The sequence below is a fragment of the Strix uralensis genome, chromosome 3 (assembly GCF_047716275.1).
Source record: "Strix uralensis isolate ZFMK-TIS-50842 chromosome 3, bStrUra1, whole genome shotgun sequence".
Classification (NCBI taxonomy): Eukaryota; Metazoa; Chordata; class Aves; order Strigiformes; family Strigidae; genus Strix; species Strix uralensis.
Window position 1 is genome coordinate 14,126,462 of NC_133974.1, and position 18,855 is coordinate 14,145,316.

An 18,855-nucleotide genomic window follows, 5' to 3' on the forward strand; every position below is an offset into this window, starting at 1 on the left:
TGTGCCAAGAGGCAAAATGACAGTTAAAATAAAACATTCGTGATCTAGTTGTAAGGATGTGAAGCTACGGGTTAAGAACTTAGTCTTGTCTGCTGTTGAAAAATGGGTGTATATTTTGAACCTTTATTCCTGTGGCAGACAGAACTTTCCAGTGCTAGGATTAGGTATGTGCAGGTTCACATTTCTTTTTCAGGTTGCAGAACAGGTAATAGTGTATGTCTTTGAAATGTTTGTCTTTGGACAAGTACAAAATGAGGGTGAGAGCAAATCCTATATACACAAATCCCATATACTTATAACAATATACTGTACAGTTGATCTAACCTTTTTCTAAAACTTTTTCCTGTTACAAAACAGATTACTCGCATAGTATTGCTAAATACACTCCCTAAAACTCTTATTAATGTAATAGAATTAAATATGTATTGATGAAAATGTCTATGAATGAGTAATGTACTAATTAAATAGACTTAAGTTGTACAAAGTAACATTTTCTTATTAAATTAATAAGGTTTTTTTTTTTTAAATAGGATGAGTCTCTCCCCAGCCCCCAGTCCCAATAACTTCAGCTTCTCGTAATTCTTGTTTAATGTGAATCAAAATGAATTCTCTTCAATTCACACGGATTGAAATTCTTGGTCATTTTAAGTGAGTTTATTTGGGCCTTTTAGTTCTAGCATTTATTTTTTAAATGGGTTATTAGTATCAATAGAGTTTTGATTGAACTAGGTTGTGATACAATTTATAAAACTCTTTCATTCCTACATAATATTAAAAAGTTGCAGGTACTGACTGTAATTAATAGATTTCTGAACAAAAGGAACACATTGCAAAAATATAAACCCCAGTGTTTCAAGTGGTAGGAAAAAATGTCTGAGCATTCCGACTTCGTGTCTCTTCAGCTTATGCAGCTTGTAACTACAGTGGTCTTGGGATAAGGGGTGAGAATGATTCAACCTGTCCTCATGAACTTTGACTCTAGACAAATCTTATAAAGGATCCTGAGTCAAGAAATGACTTATTCTGGTTTTCCTTCTTAAATTTCACACTATTGCAGTTACAAAATAGGGTGAATGCTGACTATCAGATGGATTTTCTACTCTCAGATGCAAAAGACACATCTCTTGTGACTTCTTTTAGCTCATTGTTCTTTTGAAAATTCAAGGCCATAATTGTCTGTACCAAGAGATTCCAATAGTGTAATTTGTTGCTGTGGTTTATGTGATGAGACCACAAACATGGACCAGCTGCATGATAGTGCCCATGTTAAGAGTGCACTGGTGGCCTTGCTTAAAGAATGCCTTGTTCATGACTTGTCTGAGCTGCAGGAGGCTGAGCAGCACTCTTGCTGAGCAGTGTGCAGCTCTGGAGGCAGAAAAGATTTTGGTGAAGGAAAAAAATACTGTACTTTGTCTTCTAGGTCTTCATATAGGGCCCTCTGCGTAGGATGAAATACTGCTGGGAATGACCATATTGTGTCTTTGTATATGGAGCTCTTTAAACAACAAGAGAGTTGGTTCCTAGCTGGAGCTCTCTGAGGTGACACCTACCCTTATGGAAATGGACCACATTGCTCTGTGTTCTCCTGGGTCCCCCATCTATGGGGCAGTCTGGCTGAAGAAAAACTTGAGATTGTATAGCAGGTGCTGCCCTGTTTGTGCATGGAACAGGTGAGGTGGGACAAATAGGCACCTCTAGCTATTGCCAAAGCAAAAGTATTGGAACACAATTGCTTGCTGTACACCACCACCGTGAATGCACATAGAAGTGCTATATATGAAGAATTTTGTTACCTGTGACAATGTTTTTGTAAAGGCTGCATTATAACTGCTCTTTCCTTTTGTCTGAAGCCTCCAGTTCAGCTGCAGATAGTAAATTCCAAGTATCTAGTGAAAGAAAGGCTAGTGCATTCTATCAGCATAAAGCAGTTGTTTTTCTTGTTACTGGCACATGTCATTTACATTAGGGTGGCATTTGGAGGCCAGTGTCACAAAAATTTTATGGTCTTATCCATCAAGGAAGAGTTGGCATAACAAATGGGGAGAAAAAGGTAGAAGAATTTATTTTTTTTACTTGTCTTCTGGGCCAGTTTGTTAGGAAATATATACATATTTTTTTCCTGTATCTGCTTGTAGAAAGTCTCAAGTGGTAGATATTCTTTTGTTTCTCAGTTTTGGCACGTCTTTTGTAGCTTAGCATTTTTAGGCATCACTCTCAGAACTGTTCAGGAGGAGGTCTGTAATGTCTGAGCAGAAGATTTAAGTATTCATGAGACTCTTGGAAAGGACTGCAAGTTACATAAGCTCAACAGCTCCCAGGGTTGAGAAGGAATCTGAAATACTAAGACGCATCGGTGGCTCTACATGCCTGTCGGCTTCAATGGTATTGTGATAGACTGACATTACTCAGTAATGTGTTTTTGCAGAATTGCGATCATAATGTTTTTCTACTTTTCATATTATTTCTCAGCTTCTTTTGTAATGATGGCTTCTGAATCTCTGCTGCATCTTAGTCATTAGGATTCATGCTCCTTCTCAAAGATCCATCAGATGCACAGATTTTGTCTGTTAAGACAACTAGAGTGAAGATGGTAGGAGTTGACATATTCAAAGGAAATGATACCTCTTTCTCATCTGTATTTTAATAGCTACAGCTAGCATTCTTAGTCTGTAGTTAAGACTGTTGCCCTCAGGTTTTTAAAGGTGATCTCAGAGGAAATAATGCTTTACCACTATTATAAATACATAACCAGAGCCTTTTTCCTTTTCTTTTAATTTTCTTATCCTTTTTACTACATTTAACTGCTGTATTGCAACATTACTGCTCACATTTTAAACTCACAGAAGTTGGGAAATTTAAATGTATGGTTCCCTCAACAGCCATAAGTCTGCTGTATTGTACATTACATTAGTAGTAAAAATGTTCCCTCTAAGATAGCAACTTTTTATATGTTTCTGCTTTTTTACTCTTAACTTCCTCAAATACTGGTTTTCAGTCATGGCTTAAAGTGAATTTTTACTGGAGAATTGTGGATGAACTCCATTTGCCTGATGAACTGTGGTGGGAGTGGAAATACCTTCTAAAAACTTGGTGAAGCTTTTAAAACCTGAAAATTTCCACTTAGTTGACTCTTATCTATGAACAGATAAATGCTACACCAGGAGGTTCATAAGCAGTTAATTTTGCCTTTCCGTAATGATATGTTCTGAATTAGGTTTTTAGTTACTGCCTGTGGCACTGCAGTTTCGATAAAGCATGTAGAGCTTCATCTCTTCTCTTCTTAGTATGTGTATGTAAATAGGTTTGATGACTGAACTTCAGCAGAACTGTCTAACGTACAGTCCTCATTTTTGCATGTTAGTTTTTCTTCTGCTCTTCTGAAGCTGAACTGCTTTTGGTTTTAGTGTAGTTCAGAAGTGTTTGTGTTAAAAGAATTAATCCCATGGGCAGTTCTTTTTGTTTGAATTCATTTGTATAGTGCTACAGCAAAATAAATAAGAAGGGCATAAGTTTTATATGCACTTGTTTTCCTTTGCACTAAGGGAAAGGAGAAAAACAGTTTAGAGGTAAAGAGATCAATGTAGTTAATATTATTTCAAGGATGTGTTTGGAAAAATAAAATTAAAAAAATCTCAGATCATACCTTCCACTGAGAAGTACAAAAACTAACTTTTGAGGGAAAGATTAACTTGTCATGATGGCACTTGTGTTCCTTTCTGGATTGACTTTTGCTAGTAGCAGGGAAGGTTCTTGTCGTCCATGTAAAAGTTGAAGTAGTAGTTTGGAGGAAGAGAAGGTCTTCTGCAAACTGGCCTGTGTGGGGATCTGTGAAAGCAGCAGGAGCAGCTCACTGCAACTGGAAGGCCGCTGCAGAAAGTAAGCTGACAGAAGTACTATAGGTATTAGTCATGAGGAGATTTTGATGAGGAGAATGAGAACTTTAATCTATGAGGGAGCTGTAGAGAACATGAGCTGTCACCAAGGAAGGAGGGAGGTCTCACATGAGCTGCTATGCTGGAGATGAACTGTCATTCAGAGGGGCCTAGACAGCCTGGAGGAATGGGCCAGCAAGAGTCTCGGGGAGTTCAGGAAGAACAAATGCAAAGCCCTGTTCCTGCAACTGAAGAAACTTTTGCGACAATAAAGGCTGGAGACTGACAGACTGGGAAGCTGCTCAGCTGAAAAGTGTAGGAGTCTGGGCCGCGCTGGGAGAAAGTTAGTGCAGACAGAAGAATGCAAGGACGAAGACAAGGCCAGCAAAATAAGGCTGGCAAAAACACACAAGATAGCAGATAAGTGAGAAACACCTGTGGTCAGCAAAAGCACACAAGTCTGAGCAAAACAGGGTATGAGACAAGGGAGTTTTGGCAAGTTTTGGGCTTTACGTGCTAATTGCAATTAACCAACGCAAATGCTTGTAGAGGCGCGTGAACAGCGCGTGTAGATGACCTGTAGCCTATTAGAAGATAGATGAGTGCGTGTACGGAACTTAGTAGAGTATAAATGTAACCAGAAAAGGAATAGAAAAAAACTAGAACAATAACTATAATAAAAGATGGACGACCTGATCATCACATTGGTGTTGCATCGTTTCTGTTCCCGCACGGAGAAATAAGGACCCCGGCTAATGGTGACCCCGACAGAAAAGGACTTGCAGGTCCTGGTGGGCATGAGCAGGACATGATTCAACAGACAAGCCCAACAGCATGTTGTTCTGCATGAACAGAAGCACAGGCCAGGAGTCTGAGCAACTGGACTACCACACTCGTTCAACTGCATCTAGAATACTGGCCCCGAGTACAGGGAAGACATCCTTAAACTGGAGTTTAAGGCCACCAAGGTGACTGGGGACTGGAGCACTTGGAAGGCTGAGAGTTGTGTGTATTCAGCGCGGAGAAGGTTTCAGGCTGGCCAGTAGCAGCCTTTGCATACCTTCCCACAGCATGTGAGCTGAATGATTGATGCCTGTGCTGTTTATCCACAGAGTATTAACAGGATTTTCTTTATATTTCTGGTTTATTCACGCCTGACTTGTCCTGTCTTCATCTACCATGGGTCTTTCGCCTGCATAGTCCTGAACTTTACCTTGGCTTGCCTTCCCCAGTCTTCTCTTGAAAGTGTATTGCTGCCATTGTCTTACTTGTTTGTCGCTTTTTTACAGGGCTTAGAACAAAACTTCTTCCATGAACATTCATTGCACTTTATAAATATACAGTTCTGAAAGGGTATTTTCACTGTGTGGTGGCAGACAGCTTTGATCTTACTTGGAGTTCAGCTGTGTCTTTAAAATAGCCCATTTTGATTTTGTGAAAGCTCTTGCCTCACAATTTTATTTGTATACATCAAGAAAAAAAAACAGTGAGTTTCTAAACTGCAGTTGTGTAGTGTTGGTTGACTTTTCTGATGTTTAGATTATTCAGTCTAGGTTGTTTTAGGAGAAAAAAAAATTCCCCTCTCCCCAAATTCTGTTAAAGGTTAGCCATATCATTAAAACATAGCTTGATTTGTTTATATGAAATCAGATACAACTTTTCTCCTCTGGTAGCAGAGTTGCTTCAAAAGACCCGTCATCGCAATGTGCAGAGCAGGAGTTCTGAAGGGTAGTTAACTGTGGCAGCCAAAAGCAGCTTGGGATACCTTTTCCACTAGTTTATGCAGATCAGCTTTCCCAAAACATGTGCTGTTTTTGGCACTCTGTTTTAGGCACCAGCTGTATTTCAGTCTTGATGAATTTGTCATGTCCTATGGATATTTCTGAAAATGAAGAGCTTCTCTCTCTGCCCACCACTTCTGTATGACATAGTATATTGCATAATTGGAAAACTAAAAATATATGTAATGTTACATAGTTGCATTTACTAATTCACTACTAAACTACTATGATGGTAGAAAAGAATGTTTCTATGCAATCTGAAAAATGCAATACACATCATAGCTGTTTAAGGCTACATATCTGGGATGCATTTCTTATTTCATCCTCAGTTATAGAATAATTGTGACATAATAAAACTGTTTCAGAGCCATAAGAATTGCAGAGCAACAGAAACTGGCATTGATTTTTCCCATTGCTGTCTGAGAAGATACAGACTTTGGACAAATGAGTTTCTGGATTAAATTAAAAAAGAGTATTTTCTAAAACTTCCCTTGCAGATCCTGCATATATACAGCCATATGTATTATATATAGCCTATTTTTAATGTTTCCATATCTGTATGTAGTGATATTATGGAACTACTAATTTGAATGTAAGTCCAAAATAATTTACAGTGTACCTACAGTAAAATATGGAAGTCATAAATTCTAGTGAGTGTACAAGTGTCTGCAGGGGAAAATGATGTTTGAAGGGTCAGGATTTTATATTCGTCTTACCACAGAACATAAATTTGAGATAATTTTAAAAATAAATGTAATAAAATTGGAATCAAGCATATTGCTCAGTATTTTGAGTGGATAACAAAACCATTTGATGGAAACACTACCTTATTTTTATAGTTCTGAATCTTTCACATATAGCTTTCTCACCTCTAACAGATCAATACTTGGCATCTTGCTTTCTTAAATGCGTTCAGAACTATTCCAGTATGTAACACATAAGGCTTTCAAATTCAGAATTAGTGTGTATAACATTTTTTCAGACAATAAGAGATGATTTTAAAAAAAGGGAATGTTTCATCTACTCCCAAAATACTTTTAGAAAAAATCTCAAACCTACTCTTAAAAATGTGCATATATTTCAGCAAAAAGATATTGTTTCATAAATGTGTTGGGGTGAATTGCCTTTTGCCTTGGCGTCTGGATTTGATGTGCACAAGTTTACAAGGGAAAAGATTTTTTTAAAAAAAATTCTAATCCTCAACTAGATGAGTCTTGGAGTCAGGCGTGCTGTATGAAATACCTGGAGGAAAAAAAAAAAGCACAGTTGCCATTGGTATTAGAAAGAATTTGACTTTGACCTTAAAGCTGAATTAGACCTTCCTCTTTTGAAAGCCTGTCCTTTGAGAGAAAAATAATCTGCAGGTCTGAATAAATTCAGTTGGTAGGATACAGAAACTACAATAGCATGGGCCTCTTTTTGTCAAAGAAAAGAATGGGAAGAATTGCCAAGCCAAAGTAAACAAAGGAGTGAAAAGAGCAATACAGTAAAAGTCGCTCTTTCTGAAGAAATAGAGTTGAATACTGCTGTAATCTGTCAATTTACTGGGCTCCAATCATATTTATTCTCTTGCTGGAAAGAAGAGAGCAGGATGAAGGGGAGGGGGGAGCGGTGGCTCAGGAATAAAAAAACCCACAACAAAACCCCACGCTAATATTTGTGTTCGAGTTATGGTATGGCATAGCTGATAGTTTCTTTTAATTAGAGAGGACTGCCACCTGTCTTAGTGAATACAGCGATCTGTCCCCATATCTGGAATTTTAGGTGAGTGCCCACCGTATAGTAATGCAGACTTAACCTGCACATGTCTCTGACCTCTGTGGGTTTTCAGTTTCTAGAACAAAGCTGCAAAGCTGTGTAGCATAAGCAGAGAGGGTAATGAATTCTGGATGCTATAGCACAGTGTATGTTGCACGTACAGCAAGCTACCTGTGCATGCAAAAGTCACCACTTCTAGCCCAGTTTGACTTAACGTATTGTGTGCAGGGCGTATGCGGTGGTTCTGGTGTGCCTCAGTTCAACTGGATTTGCTGCACCTGTGTTGTATACAAAAGCATTGTAGAAAGATGGAAGCCCTACCTCTTTACGTGTATGTGTCCATGTCTGTATCTATCTCTCTTCTCTGTTTCATCTGCATTTATGTTTTTGAGTTTGCAGACTGCAGTGTTCTGATACCTGAAGCCTTTCTCAACTGACTTGCTTCCATTTTAACAGCTTTTTCCAAAGTTTTGTTGCTCTGTTCTTTCATAAGTCACTGGAGTTACTGATAATGGAAACTCGAGGAAAAAAATATCTGTGCTAAAACATAACTATCAGTTAAGAAAAAACTTTGTGATAAATGTTGAGATAAATACAGAGTTTTAATAATTTCTTTGCCTTTATAAAGGACTCGGGTACAGGGATCTTCTGTCCTTTGCTAGTGTTGAGACTGATTTATTCCAAGCTTTGTGTTTGAATTCAAATATGAAGAGTTTTTCTGAACTCTTCAGAATGAGGAGAGACAGTAAGGACAATTGGATACAGTCATGTAGGGGACAGGAGGGAGTTAAGGATTTTTTTTTTTAGCATTGTTGAGAAGGTGAATGAAATTAGCAGTCAGCTATGAGTGATGTGGGTTTAGCTGGGGTTTTTTGTGAACTTAGCAAGAAACGTATTTGTTAAGACTGACTTTCCATAGTTGCTGATTTCTACTAGGTTGAGATATTTTGCAGTTGTATTTTTTTTTTTGTGGTGTTTTCTTTAATCATTTAAAGATAGTTACTGTGTGCTTGACTCTTGGTGAGAGCTTTAAAAATCTAAAATTCCTCTCTCAACTTATTCCTGTGGTGAACCTGAATACTTTTAAAATGGCAAATCTAACCAGAGCAGAAAATACTTCTAAAATAATTTTCTGTGGCTTATCCATACACTTGACTTAAAAGTATTTAACTCTAACTTTCTCTGCTGTGAGAAGGGAAAAAAGATGGAGTAGACATTTTCTGATCAAGTTGCTCTTGCATGACGATTCTTTCCCATGAACTGAAAAGTCTTCTGTTCAGTATTTTGTGATGAGGTCTGTTAATAAGATTTTATGAAAAACTTCGGAAGTGTGGTTATAGTACTTCTTGAATTGATGTGTCTGGACAACTGTAGGTTTCATTTCTGCAAAATCTTATGCTGAAACATGAGATTGGTCTTGGTAGATTTGGCCAGAAGGCAGATGGCCAACAGCAGTTGCCAATGGGAAAAAATAGGTACAGGCAAGCACATTGCAACATTTACCTGAAGTTTTGCAAACGTCTCTAAATATGGCTCAAATATTCCTGAACTAGATATTTTCTACACATAGACTTTCATGACACTTTATTCTGATAATTCTTTTTATTTTTGAACCCAAATACATGGTGTTTTTATCTTCTGTGTCATGCAGTGAGTAGTTAACAGCTTAGCTGCATATGCTGTAAAACAGTATCTGCTGTTGTTTATTTTCAGTGAGGCCCTGCTAGTCTCATCAGTGCTTACAGTGTTGTAGGAAGTAAAAACAGTGAAATGTCATTTCCTATTTAAGTGAAATGAAAAAATGAACAACTTGATACCAGTCTTAGCGTATTGGTGGTTTTCTTTCTTCTAGGATTCTTCAATCTGCTCTGGCTTTTACAGAAGGGATGCTCACACACTTCTTACCTTTGGTCATTCACATTGCTTATCTCTATACTGTTCAACTTCTTTCTATTGTACCCTGTTGAGTGAGGGAGGCAGAGTTGCACATAGCTTCCTTACTTGATTAATTTTGGAGGTGAGGGGAAAGGGGGAAGCAAAGCAACTGTCAAACAAAGAGAGCAAAGCCTGGGAACTCAAATGTAGTGAGACCTTTCTCAGCAAGCATTTTTTTTTTTAAAGCAATAAACTTTGAACTGTAGTTGAAACTATAAGCCATAGTGGGATGTTGGAGAAGTTATTTTGAATGGAGTCTGTACTTAATGTATGACTTCTGTTAATTGGAAGGAATTCTATTTTAAAATGTATTTGTAAAAAATACTTGAAGCAGTTAGAATTTAAAGGCAAACCCAGGTGTGCTTTGTGTTACAGGAATAGGGAAGAAAATACCTACTTTTAGGTGAGGAGAGGGAAATACAGATTATTTCCTGAAATGGGGAGAAGGGCTGAATAGATGATTGCATCAGTCTGCAAAAAGAAGAGTTTTCTGTTAGCTTTTAATTTTAGGCTGGGTGGATAACTCTTGCTTGCATAAAAATTAAACTGTTTAGTCTCTAATAATTGTTTATCAGGGTCAGAAAAGTGACTCAACTATGCTAAGAATAATTGGATGGAAGAAACTTATAATTCATCCTGATATTCAGGTCTGTTAAGAAAATTTGCAATTTTTGCCAACTTTAATTACAAACCTTTTGTGCTGCTGAATCTGTTAAGAAAATTTCTTAACTGGAGCTGTAATGCGAGAATGTAACTTTACCATGTCTATGGCAAGTATGCAGGATATGGCATCTTGATTAAAAAGAATGTGTTCAGTGTGCTATTTAACAGTACAGGCTTGGATCAGTAGAATTTTTTTTTTTCTTTTGTCTTTCTTCAAGCCTCATACTGAGGGATAGTAGCATTAGGAGTGTGTGCGTGAGTTTTGGAATGTGTTGGTTCCTTGTCATTCAGATACCATATTCATGCATGGATGGCTTTAAATTCGTGTTCTAAACTTCTGCTGTCTCTTCTTATTTCCAGTGATTTTTCTCCTATAGTAATTTGTTAGCCAAAATAGGAAAATTTTTGAAGTATAAATATTCATTAAATGTATGCATCTCTCTGCCCATTATTTTGCATGACTTGTTTATCTCAGTAACAACAAAAACAAGCAGTTAAAGAGCAGCCAAACCAAAGCAACTTTCTCAAAAGTTTCTCCTGGGGAAGACTTATTTGGGTTGGATGCTCTTACTTGAGAGGGACATCAACAGTCTTCAAGTGACTACTTGAAACAGAATTTTCTTTCAGAGTAAATACAGTAAATGGTGCCTGCTGCAATTTCCTAATGGATCTTGATATAACTATTTACTTGGCATGTGTCCCTCCTATTTCTCCCCCATCAGTTAGGTGTTTCAGAGACTCGTGCAAAAGCCAAAGTTTGGAAGAGAGCAGTAAGGGCACAATTTGTGTTCTCTTTAATAGAATCATAGAAACATTTGGGTTGGAAAAGACCTTTAAGATCAGAGTCCAACTGTATACCTAACACTGCCAACACCACCATGTCCCTAAGTGCCAACTCCATGTGTCTTTTAAATACCTCCAAGGATGGTGACTTAACCTTTATGTTGTTTTAATAAGAGGTCGGTGAGAGAGAGACTGACAGGGAGGGGCTGACTTTGTTTTACAGGTTACCCAGTGCTCTTCATGCTGTTCTTAGTGGAGTTATGAAAAGGAGACTAAGGGAAGGGCAAGATGTGGTGTGAGTGCTCCTCTTAGCTTGGCTTTGTGAGTCTTCAACTTCTGAAACTCCCCAAGCTGGCTCCTTTGAGAGCTTCCACTGCCAACTGGTCCTTGCCAGGGACTGAATCTCTTTCTACCCCTGATGTTTATGAATAAAAGATGGTTAAAATTATTTCGCTTGATGTAGTCAAGTCTTAGAGGCCCATACTATATCTGAGGGTTTTTTAATACAGTAAAGCAACAAAATCTTAGTATTACAGTTCTTGGAGGCAGAACACTATTTAAGATATTTGTATGTGTAGCTAATGTTGGGGGTAAAAAGCTATCTGTAGGGTGAAATCGCAGTTGTTACCTGAAAGTACCTCTTACTATTATTCTTTCATAGTAGTTGTGCTACAGTTTTGCAGACAGGATTTGAAACATCTTCTAAAATGAAACCCTTGTCTGTCCTCTGCTGTATAAAAGCTCTCATTTTCTCTTCCCTCCCCCAGTAAGAAGGTGTGGTAATATTTAAAAAAAAAAGATCCTCCCGAAACAAAACAAAACCCACACAAAACAACCAGCCAACCAATCTGCTGTGAAATGTCTTCTTAAGCCTACTGGGAAGGGAATGGCAAAACTTTACTATGAAAAGAAATTGTCTTGGGCAATAGAATTTTGCCCAGTTTTCTTTTATGTTTAATAGAACATAGAAAAGGAGAGCATTATTGATTGTAACATAAAGACCTGTTCGTACTGTCTTGATTTTATGTGTTGGAAGGGAGTGTTAGTCATGCTTTGGCTTTTCTATTATTTGACATTTCAATTGATAAAAAGAACATTTTCACTATAAACTGGGCATTTTATAATAATAACACTCATATATGATATTTCCAATATGAGTGTATTAATTTATGAACCCAGTTTTGATATTTCCAATATGAGTGTATTAATTTAATTTATGAACCCAGTTTTAAACATTAATATTTAAAGCTAATTGATAAATTATGTTACTTAAGACTTAAACAAACAACAGCCCCACCCCTCTAATCCCCAAAATATGTGGGATGATGATGAATCTTTCCAAAACCAGAAAGTAACTTTATTCTGGTGCTTATATTATAAATTTTAATTTGAAGTTTTCTTTATTAATTATTTTTCAGTGATGTTACTACATGATGCCTAATTATAAAAATTATGGAGGATTTTGTCCAACTGAACTGGAATCGAACACAGATGTTACTATAGCTGAGACACAGGAATCAGCAGTTTTCCATCTTCTCCTTTCTTTGACTTTTGTAGTCTACAAATCTGTCTCTGCCAATTTATTGCTGGATTTCTACTTCATGTTTCATTTGGAGGGTTGGAATTACTGTGATAAAACACAGGGTATTATTTGTTAGTGCACAGAGAAAGGAAAGAAGGAGTGGCAGACCTCCTGTGTGAAATGTGTATGTGTACAGGGCAGGACAGTTAGTGTGGACATGCCTTGCTTTGTTAATTGTGTTTAATAGCTGCTGCTAAATGAGATGGGAGTTACTGATTTTTAGTTTGTTGTTTTGACTCCTACTATATTGTGAAATTGATTTGTTGGAATTGTGTTTCTTTTTAAGCTACTGAGTTACAGTGCTGTTCTTCAAGGGATGAGAAGATTGTGTTAGTTGTCAATTTATAAACGGGGATTGTCCATGTAGTATTGCTATTGCCGTTTATTATCAAGGTCATGAGAAAATGAATGAGATTCAAAATATTTTATTGTTCCAGTATGCTGAAACTTTAATATCTTTACTTTGTATATGGTTTGTTTCTTAATTCTACAAATGCCAGAACCTGTATGGCTCTACTCTTTCCCCTTGTTTTGTTCTGAATAGCTTGACAGGGTTTTCAGCTTAAACATCTAGCCTACAACAGCAAACCATAACTAATTATTCAAGTAATATCTCATGGTGTTCTTAATCTGTATCTTAACCAGTTTTTTTTTCTTCAACCTCAAGATTTAGAGAATGTTTCACTGTGAAAGTTTTAGTCAGAAAACCACATAAAACTTAATTGAGAAGATCAGTATAGTAGGGTGTATCTTGTTTCATTTCAGTACAAGGATTTGAGCTAAAATTTCAAGAATTATATTTTAATTTGTGAAGATCATAGGTTTTTGCAGATTTCAGTCTTCTGTACCGGAATATGAAGTCAGAATACTGTGAAGCGGTAAAAATTCTTAAAGCATGTAATGGGTTTTTTTCCTTTTTTTTTTTTTTTAAAAAGGTATGGTCAGTAAGAAAATCAATTTCTTGATTTTTTTTTTTTTTTTTTTTAGTGGATTTTTAATGGTATAGGTAGAATATGTGTTTGTACAGATAATATCATACAGGCAAAATCACACTTGCAAAGCTTAATTAAAAGGTGATAAACCTTAAAGAATTGATTCTGTAGTTGAATGACATGCTTATTATGAATTCACTGAAATACTTGCATATGCTTTGTATTCTATTAGTTCAATGAGATCACAATTAAAAAAAAAAAAGATGTGTAAAGCTTGCCATTTCTGTTGTACCAGTTACAAGCAGGGGACACTGAAGATTCTTCCTTGGAATGAGCAGAAACATCGTGAAGAAGACTGGTGTGAAAAAGCAGAATGCAGGTAAGTATATAGAAAAAGCAAAAAGTTTTTTTTCTGTATCTATGTATATTTCAGATAAAGAATTCACTTAATAATTCTTAAAATGTGGGAAATGCCTAGTAAGACTCACTTCTTATTTTTGTACACATTAACTTGCGTTTTCAGCTTTCTTAGTGAGACTGACTGAGCACTCTTTCATGTTACAGCATTATGTTCAGTGTGATTATGTGATGAGAAACTTTTGCAAATTCATGTGAGCGGGGGAGAGGTTGCTGTTAGAAATCCTGATTTATTAATTTTTCTTTTTCGTTCCGCCCCGTTACTTGTTGGCCATTACATTATCGTAGCAGCATTAATGGATCACAAAACTGTCCTTCACTGGGTGAAGAACAGATGGAAAGCAGAGGTTGGGCATACTTGTGTTTTTAGTAGAGAGGATTCTTTCTTTCATGATCTATCTTACATTTGGAATCTCATACTAGTTACTTGGCTGACAAAATTTAACACTTACTGTGATTTGGCATTTGAGTCTCATCAAATTATTGTTTTAATGGTAGTTTGACTGTATCATTTTTTTTCATAACAACCAGAAGTTTTAGGAAAAAGACTGAAAAAAATGCAAACGAATGTATAATTATACTTACTGTTTTTTTAAGGATGATTGTTGAACCAACTTTACAAGATGAAGGTGAATTTCTGTATGAAACACAACCAGAGTTACTGAAGTACAGGACTACTAACCTTTCAGTAGATCTTGTTACTGATTGGTATTTGAACAGAGCACGGGAAATTGAAAAATATGCAATGCAGGTAAGAGTAGCAGTGAGGAGATGATGATAGCTGATTTGGGCTGATCAGCCTTCGACAGAATACTATCTTAATGAGTACGAATGGGATGCTTTTCCCCCAGTAATATACACTGTGTCTCAATCTTCATTATGGCTTCTGAAGTATTTGTTTTTCCTATTGCATTGTACTTATGCTTGCTCTAAAGTTTACTCAGTCAAATAATTGATCCATAGGAATGAATGAGCCAGTAGATTCCCTTTCACTTGGCTTACTATAGTAGACAGTAGCACTTCTGTAGTTCATGAAAAATGTTTTACCATTGCATTTTATGTTTGTAACTAAGAGAGGAAATGTTGTGCACAGGTCATTGGGAAACATATTTTATTATCTGTCACGTGATACTGTGTCATATATATATCCATATGTGACAGTCACATGTGTCACTGTCGTATGCCAATTGTAGATTGCCTTCTGGCAGGTTTATTGTGTGTCTGTGGGACTACTGTGCAGCTTATTTTTGCTTTATTTTCCTGTATTTTAAAAATGTTTGAAGCTCTATATGGTAAAGATAAGCATTGTAAGTAAGAACAGAGCTCATCACTGATGTACTCCAGTATTTTATTGCTTCTCAAGCCAATTTAGCTGCATGAAAAGGAGATTGACTGGAAGTACCACTATGAGTTAGTTCTGATGGGTGAGTTCTTTTATTCAAGTTTGCAGTCCTCCAAGGCTCTGTAATCATAGTTTCCTGTGATCTTAACAGCCTATCAGTAGGTATAGAAATAAAAGCAACTTCGAAGCATCAATTAAATTACTAACATATAAATGAAATTGCATTCTACTCTTCCAGACTTGGGTCTGCCTCACTGAATACGTACAGCCAATATTGCGTTCTTTGAAACCAAACCAGAATTTTTCATATAAAGATATTTTCAGTCAGCCGAGAAAAAGACTGTCATTATCTACTGTGAAATAAAATGCAACAAATAAAATTATTAATTCATGGTCTGCTAGAAAAGTCACGTTACATGCAGAGGTATGCATAACTTCAGTCAGTTAACTGATGATCTTAGTTTAAATCAATCCTGCATATTCCATGCAATGAGATAAGGTGATGTGTTTCTGATATCTGTGTATGATCTCCAGAAGGAATAGTATTTTCCTTCTTTACGTGCATCAATAGGATGCATTTGGGTCAAAAGCCTTATAATGACATCATCATGCACTAAGATTAAGCATTTTATTTGTTTTTTATAAAACTGAGAAGAGCAATCCATTTAGGAATATATAGTCCACAAAAACTTCTAGGAATTTAGAATTACTTAAGCAAAAGGAACAGGGAAGACAAATAGACATGCAAACAGGACACAGATTGGGTTTGAAGTTGATTTTTTTGGCAAACAGTTGAACAGCAGGGGTTTTCAAAATTATTTTTCAGGTGGACTGTGCTCTGTCCCTTGTTCGTCTTGGCATGGAGAGGAATATTCCTGGTTTGGAGGTGCTTTGTGACAATCTGATCACTCTCGAGACAGTAGTTTATGAGACTGATGGTGATCGAACCTTAACTTTGAAGGAACTTGTAGAGATGAAAGACATTGAAAAGCTGAGACTGTTAATGAAGAATGTAAGTATTTTGAACGAATCAATAAATATACCTTGATTAATAAATTGTTAATAAACCAGTCTTGAAAGCGGTGAACTACTTTTTCATTGACCCTTTCGAAAGGATCTTCAGTGTAGCTGTTGATGATGCTGCAGATGCAACAACATTGAGTGTTTTCCTTGGATGTCTTTTGGTGTCTTCAAATATTCACAAAAAAAAATCTTAGATATGCTGCAGAGACAAATACTGTGTTTTTCATTTTCTGTGTGTTCAGCCTGTACATGGCATTTCAGAATAGAAAAAGACCTCTTGAAAGGTTGAAAAATACTTGAGAGATTGAACAGGGCTCTGAATTTCAGTCAAAGAGAACATAAGCACCAGGGGAGGGGACAGTACTCAAGATCTTCAAAATTTTGCTAGAATATATGTAATCACTTCTTTGTTTTTGTCTTGCATTATTGCATACTGAAAGTAATACTACTCTGACGTGAATGCAAGCTGGTCTTTCACTCATTCTGAAACTGCAGGAGGAAAACAGCTAGGCCTTCTTCATGTAATGGGCTTTACTCCTGTACTGCTTGGTTTCCCCAAACCGTTGGGTAGCAAAAAGATGATGGATTGTTTCAGTGCTTCATGATGTAGTGGTGAATGTCAGGCTTCAGCTGTTTGTGATAAGTGAAAATACTATTTCAGTTGTAGTGATCAGAATATGTTCTGTTTGTTTTTTCGTTTTCTTGTTTGTTTTGGACAATAAAGCTGAACTTGTTCTTTTTTTCCTCTCTGTAACTCACTGTGCTTTCCAGTCCTCTGATGAAAAATATGTGAAGAATGTTTATCAGTGGATGATCCCTTTTCTCCACCGCTGTGAAAATCAGTCTCCTGGTCTTGCAAATTCACTTTTTAAAGAATATTTAGTAACATTAGCAAAGGAAGACCTGACTTTACCTCTGAAGATATTTCAGAATTCAAAACCTGCTGTAAGTATAGAACCCTGATGATTCTACTGGTTTCTTTGGAAATTCTTGTCCTGATGTGGTGAATTCATAAATAGGGTTAGTTCGTCTTCTAAATCAGATCATCTGTCTGATCTTTCTATTCCTCTTGGATCCAGGATTTGTTATGCTTTAGAAGAAGAAGAAAAAAATTATAGCATAAGTTATGATGCAACTAAACTGTCCTTGATGAGATTGTCAAACTAATGTAATTATGATCTTGACCTAGTAGAACGAAAATTATTGTAAAGATTCTTCTTTGAAGTAATTTTCTGGTGATGTGTTTAAAGTAAATTCTTGGCATATTTGCTTTTTAAAAAATGGATATGAAAGAGTTACCTTCCATGTGAGTACTTTATGCTGCTTCTACAGTTTATATAATTATTCCAGAGCATGTAAGCACATTTTTGCATGCTATTGAACATTCTAAGTGTATGGGCAGAAATCAATCAGTGAAGGAAAAACACAGCTATTTTATGTATATTTATACTGTTGTATGTATTAAATAAATCTAACAAATGTTTGCAGCAGTTACCTTGGGAAAATGAAAAGAGTTCACAGAATCACAGAATCATCTAGGTTGGAAAAGACCTTGAAGATCATCCAGTCCAACCATTAACCTAACAATGACAGTTCCCAACTACACCATATCCCTCAGCGCTATGTTGACCCGACTCTTAAACCCCTCCAGGGATGGGGACTCCACCACCTCCCTGGGCAGCCCATTCCAACACCTAACAACCCGTTCTGTAAAGAAATGCTTCCTAATATCTAGTCTAAACCTTCCCTGGCGCAACTTGAGGCCATTACCTCTTGTCCTATCGCTTATTACTTGGTTAAAGAAATCATCCCCAGCTCTCTGCAACCTCCTTTCAGGTAGCTGTAGAGGGCGATGAGGTCTCCCCTCAGCCTCCTGTTCTCCAGACTAAACAACCCCAGTTCCCTCAGCCGCTCCTCATACAACATGTGCTCCAGACCCTTCACCAGCTTCGTTGCCCTTCTCTGGACACGCTCGAGTAATTCAATGTTCTTTTTGTAGTGAGGGGCCCAAAACTGAACACAGTAATCAAGGTGCAGCCTCACCAGTGCTGAGTACAGGGGTAACCTTCCTCTGGCCTGCACCCTTTCCACCTCTCAAATTCAAAAAGGGTGTAATGGTATACCACTGTTCTTTCAAGTGTCTGCAGGGTAGGAAACTAGCCAAGTTGCGTTTCAGGTTGTAACTTCAATGGGTGCTTCGCTAAGTTGTTAGGAAGAGACATTCTAATTACAACTAAAGACAATTCATTTACTTGGAGTATGCATCTTTTATATTCAGAAGACAATTAACTGTTGAATTAGAAACAGAAAACTAGAATTAATGTACTTCCTTTTCTTATTAGTGTCAGCAAAAAATTGTTCCCGATCAAGACCAGCTTATGATTACAGCATTGGAATGTATTTATAGTTGTGAACGAGATGACCAGCTTGCTCTCTGTTATGATATTTTGGAATGCCTTCCACAAAGAGGATACGGGTAAACATCTTCAACTAGTTATCTGTAAATATTTTAGATGTGTTAAATATAGTTGTGGATTAATACTTTAAAAATGCTTGTTAAGTCACTGAAGGGTAGATGATGTTACTGGAATATTCTGTTCCTGTCTGAGTTGCCATGGTCATATGTGTATACGCATGCTTGTGCTGTATACGTACTCTACCAGAAAGTGCAACAAAACATAATTTAAAGTAGCAGCCTAGACCAAGGCTTCTGTATTAGTTCCTTAGACTTTTATAGCCTGGTGAATTGAGACCAAGCGTTAGTGCT

The 18,855-nt window shown here is 36.9% G+C and overlaps 1 protein-coding gene across 4 annotated transcripts in view; it reads left to right on the forward strand.

Annotated features, from left to right (window-relative positions):
- NBAS (NBAS subunit of NRZ tethering complex) overlaps positions 1–18,855 on the forward strand; it is a 190,137-nt gene that overhangs the window by 36,237 nt on the left and 135,045 nt on the right. For all 4 annotated transcript variants that reach the window (XM_074861544.1, XM_074861545.1, XM_074861542.1 and 1 more), the window contains 5 exons: positions 13,602–13,685; positions 14,321–14,474; positions 15,892–16,077; positions 16,860–17,033; positions 18,431–18,564. In XM_074861544.1, the coding sequence (XP_074717645.1) occupies positions 13,602–13,685; positions 14,321–14,474; positions 15,892–16,077; positions 16,860–17,033; positions 18,431–18,564 (732 nt within the window). The remainder of the gene's footprint in view (positions 1–13,601; positions 13,686–14,320; positions 14,475–15,891; positions 16,078–16,859; positions 17,034–18,430; positions 18,565–18,855) is intronic.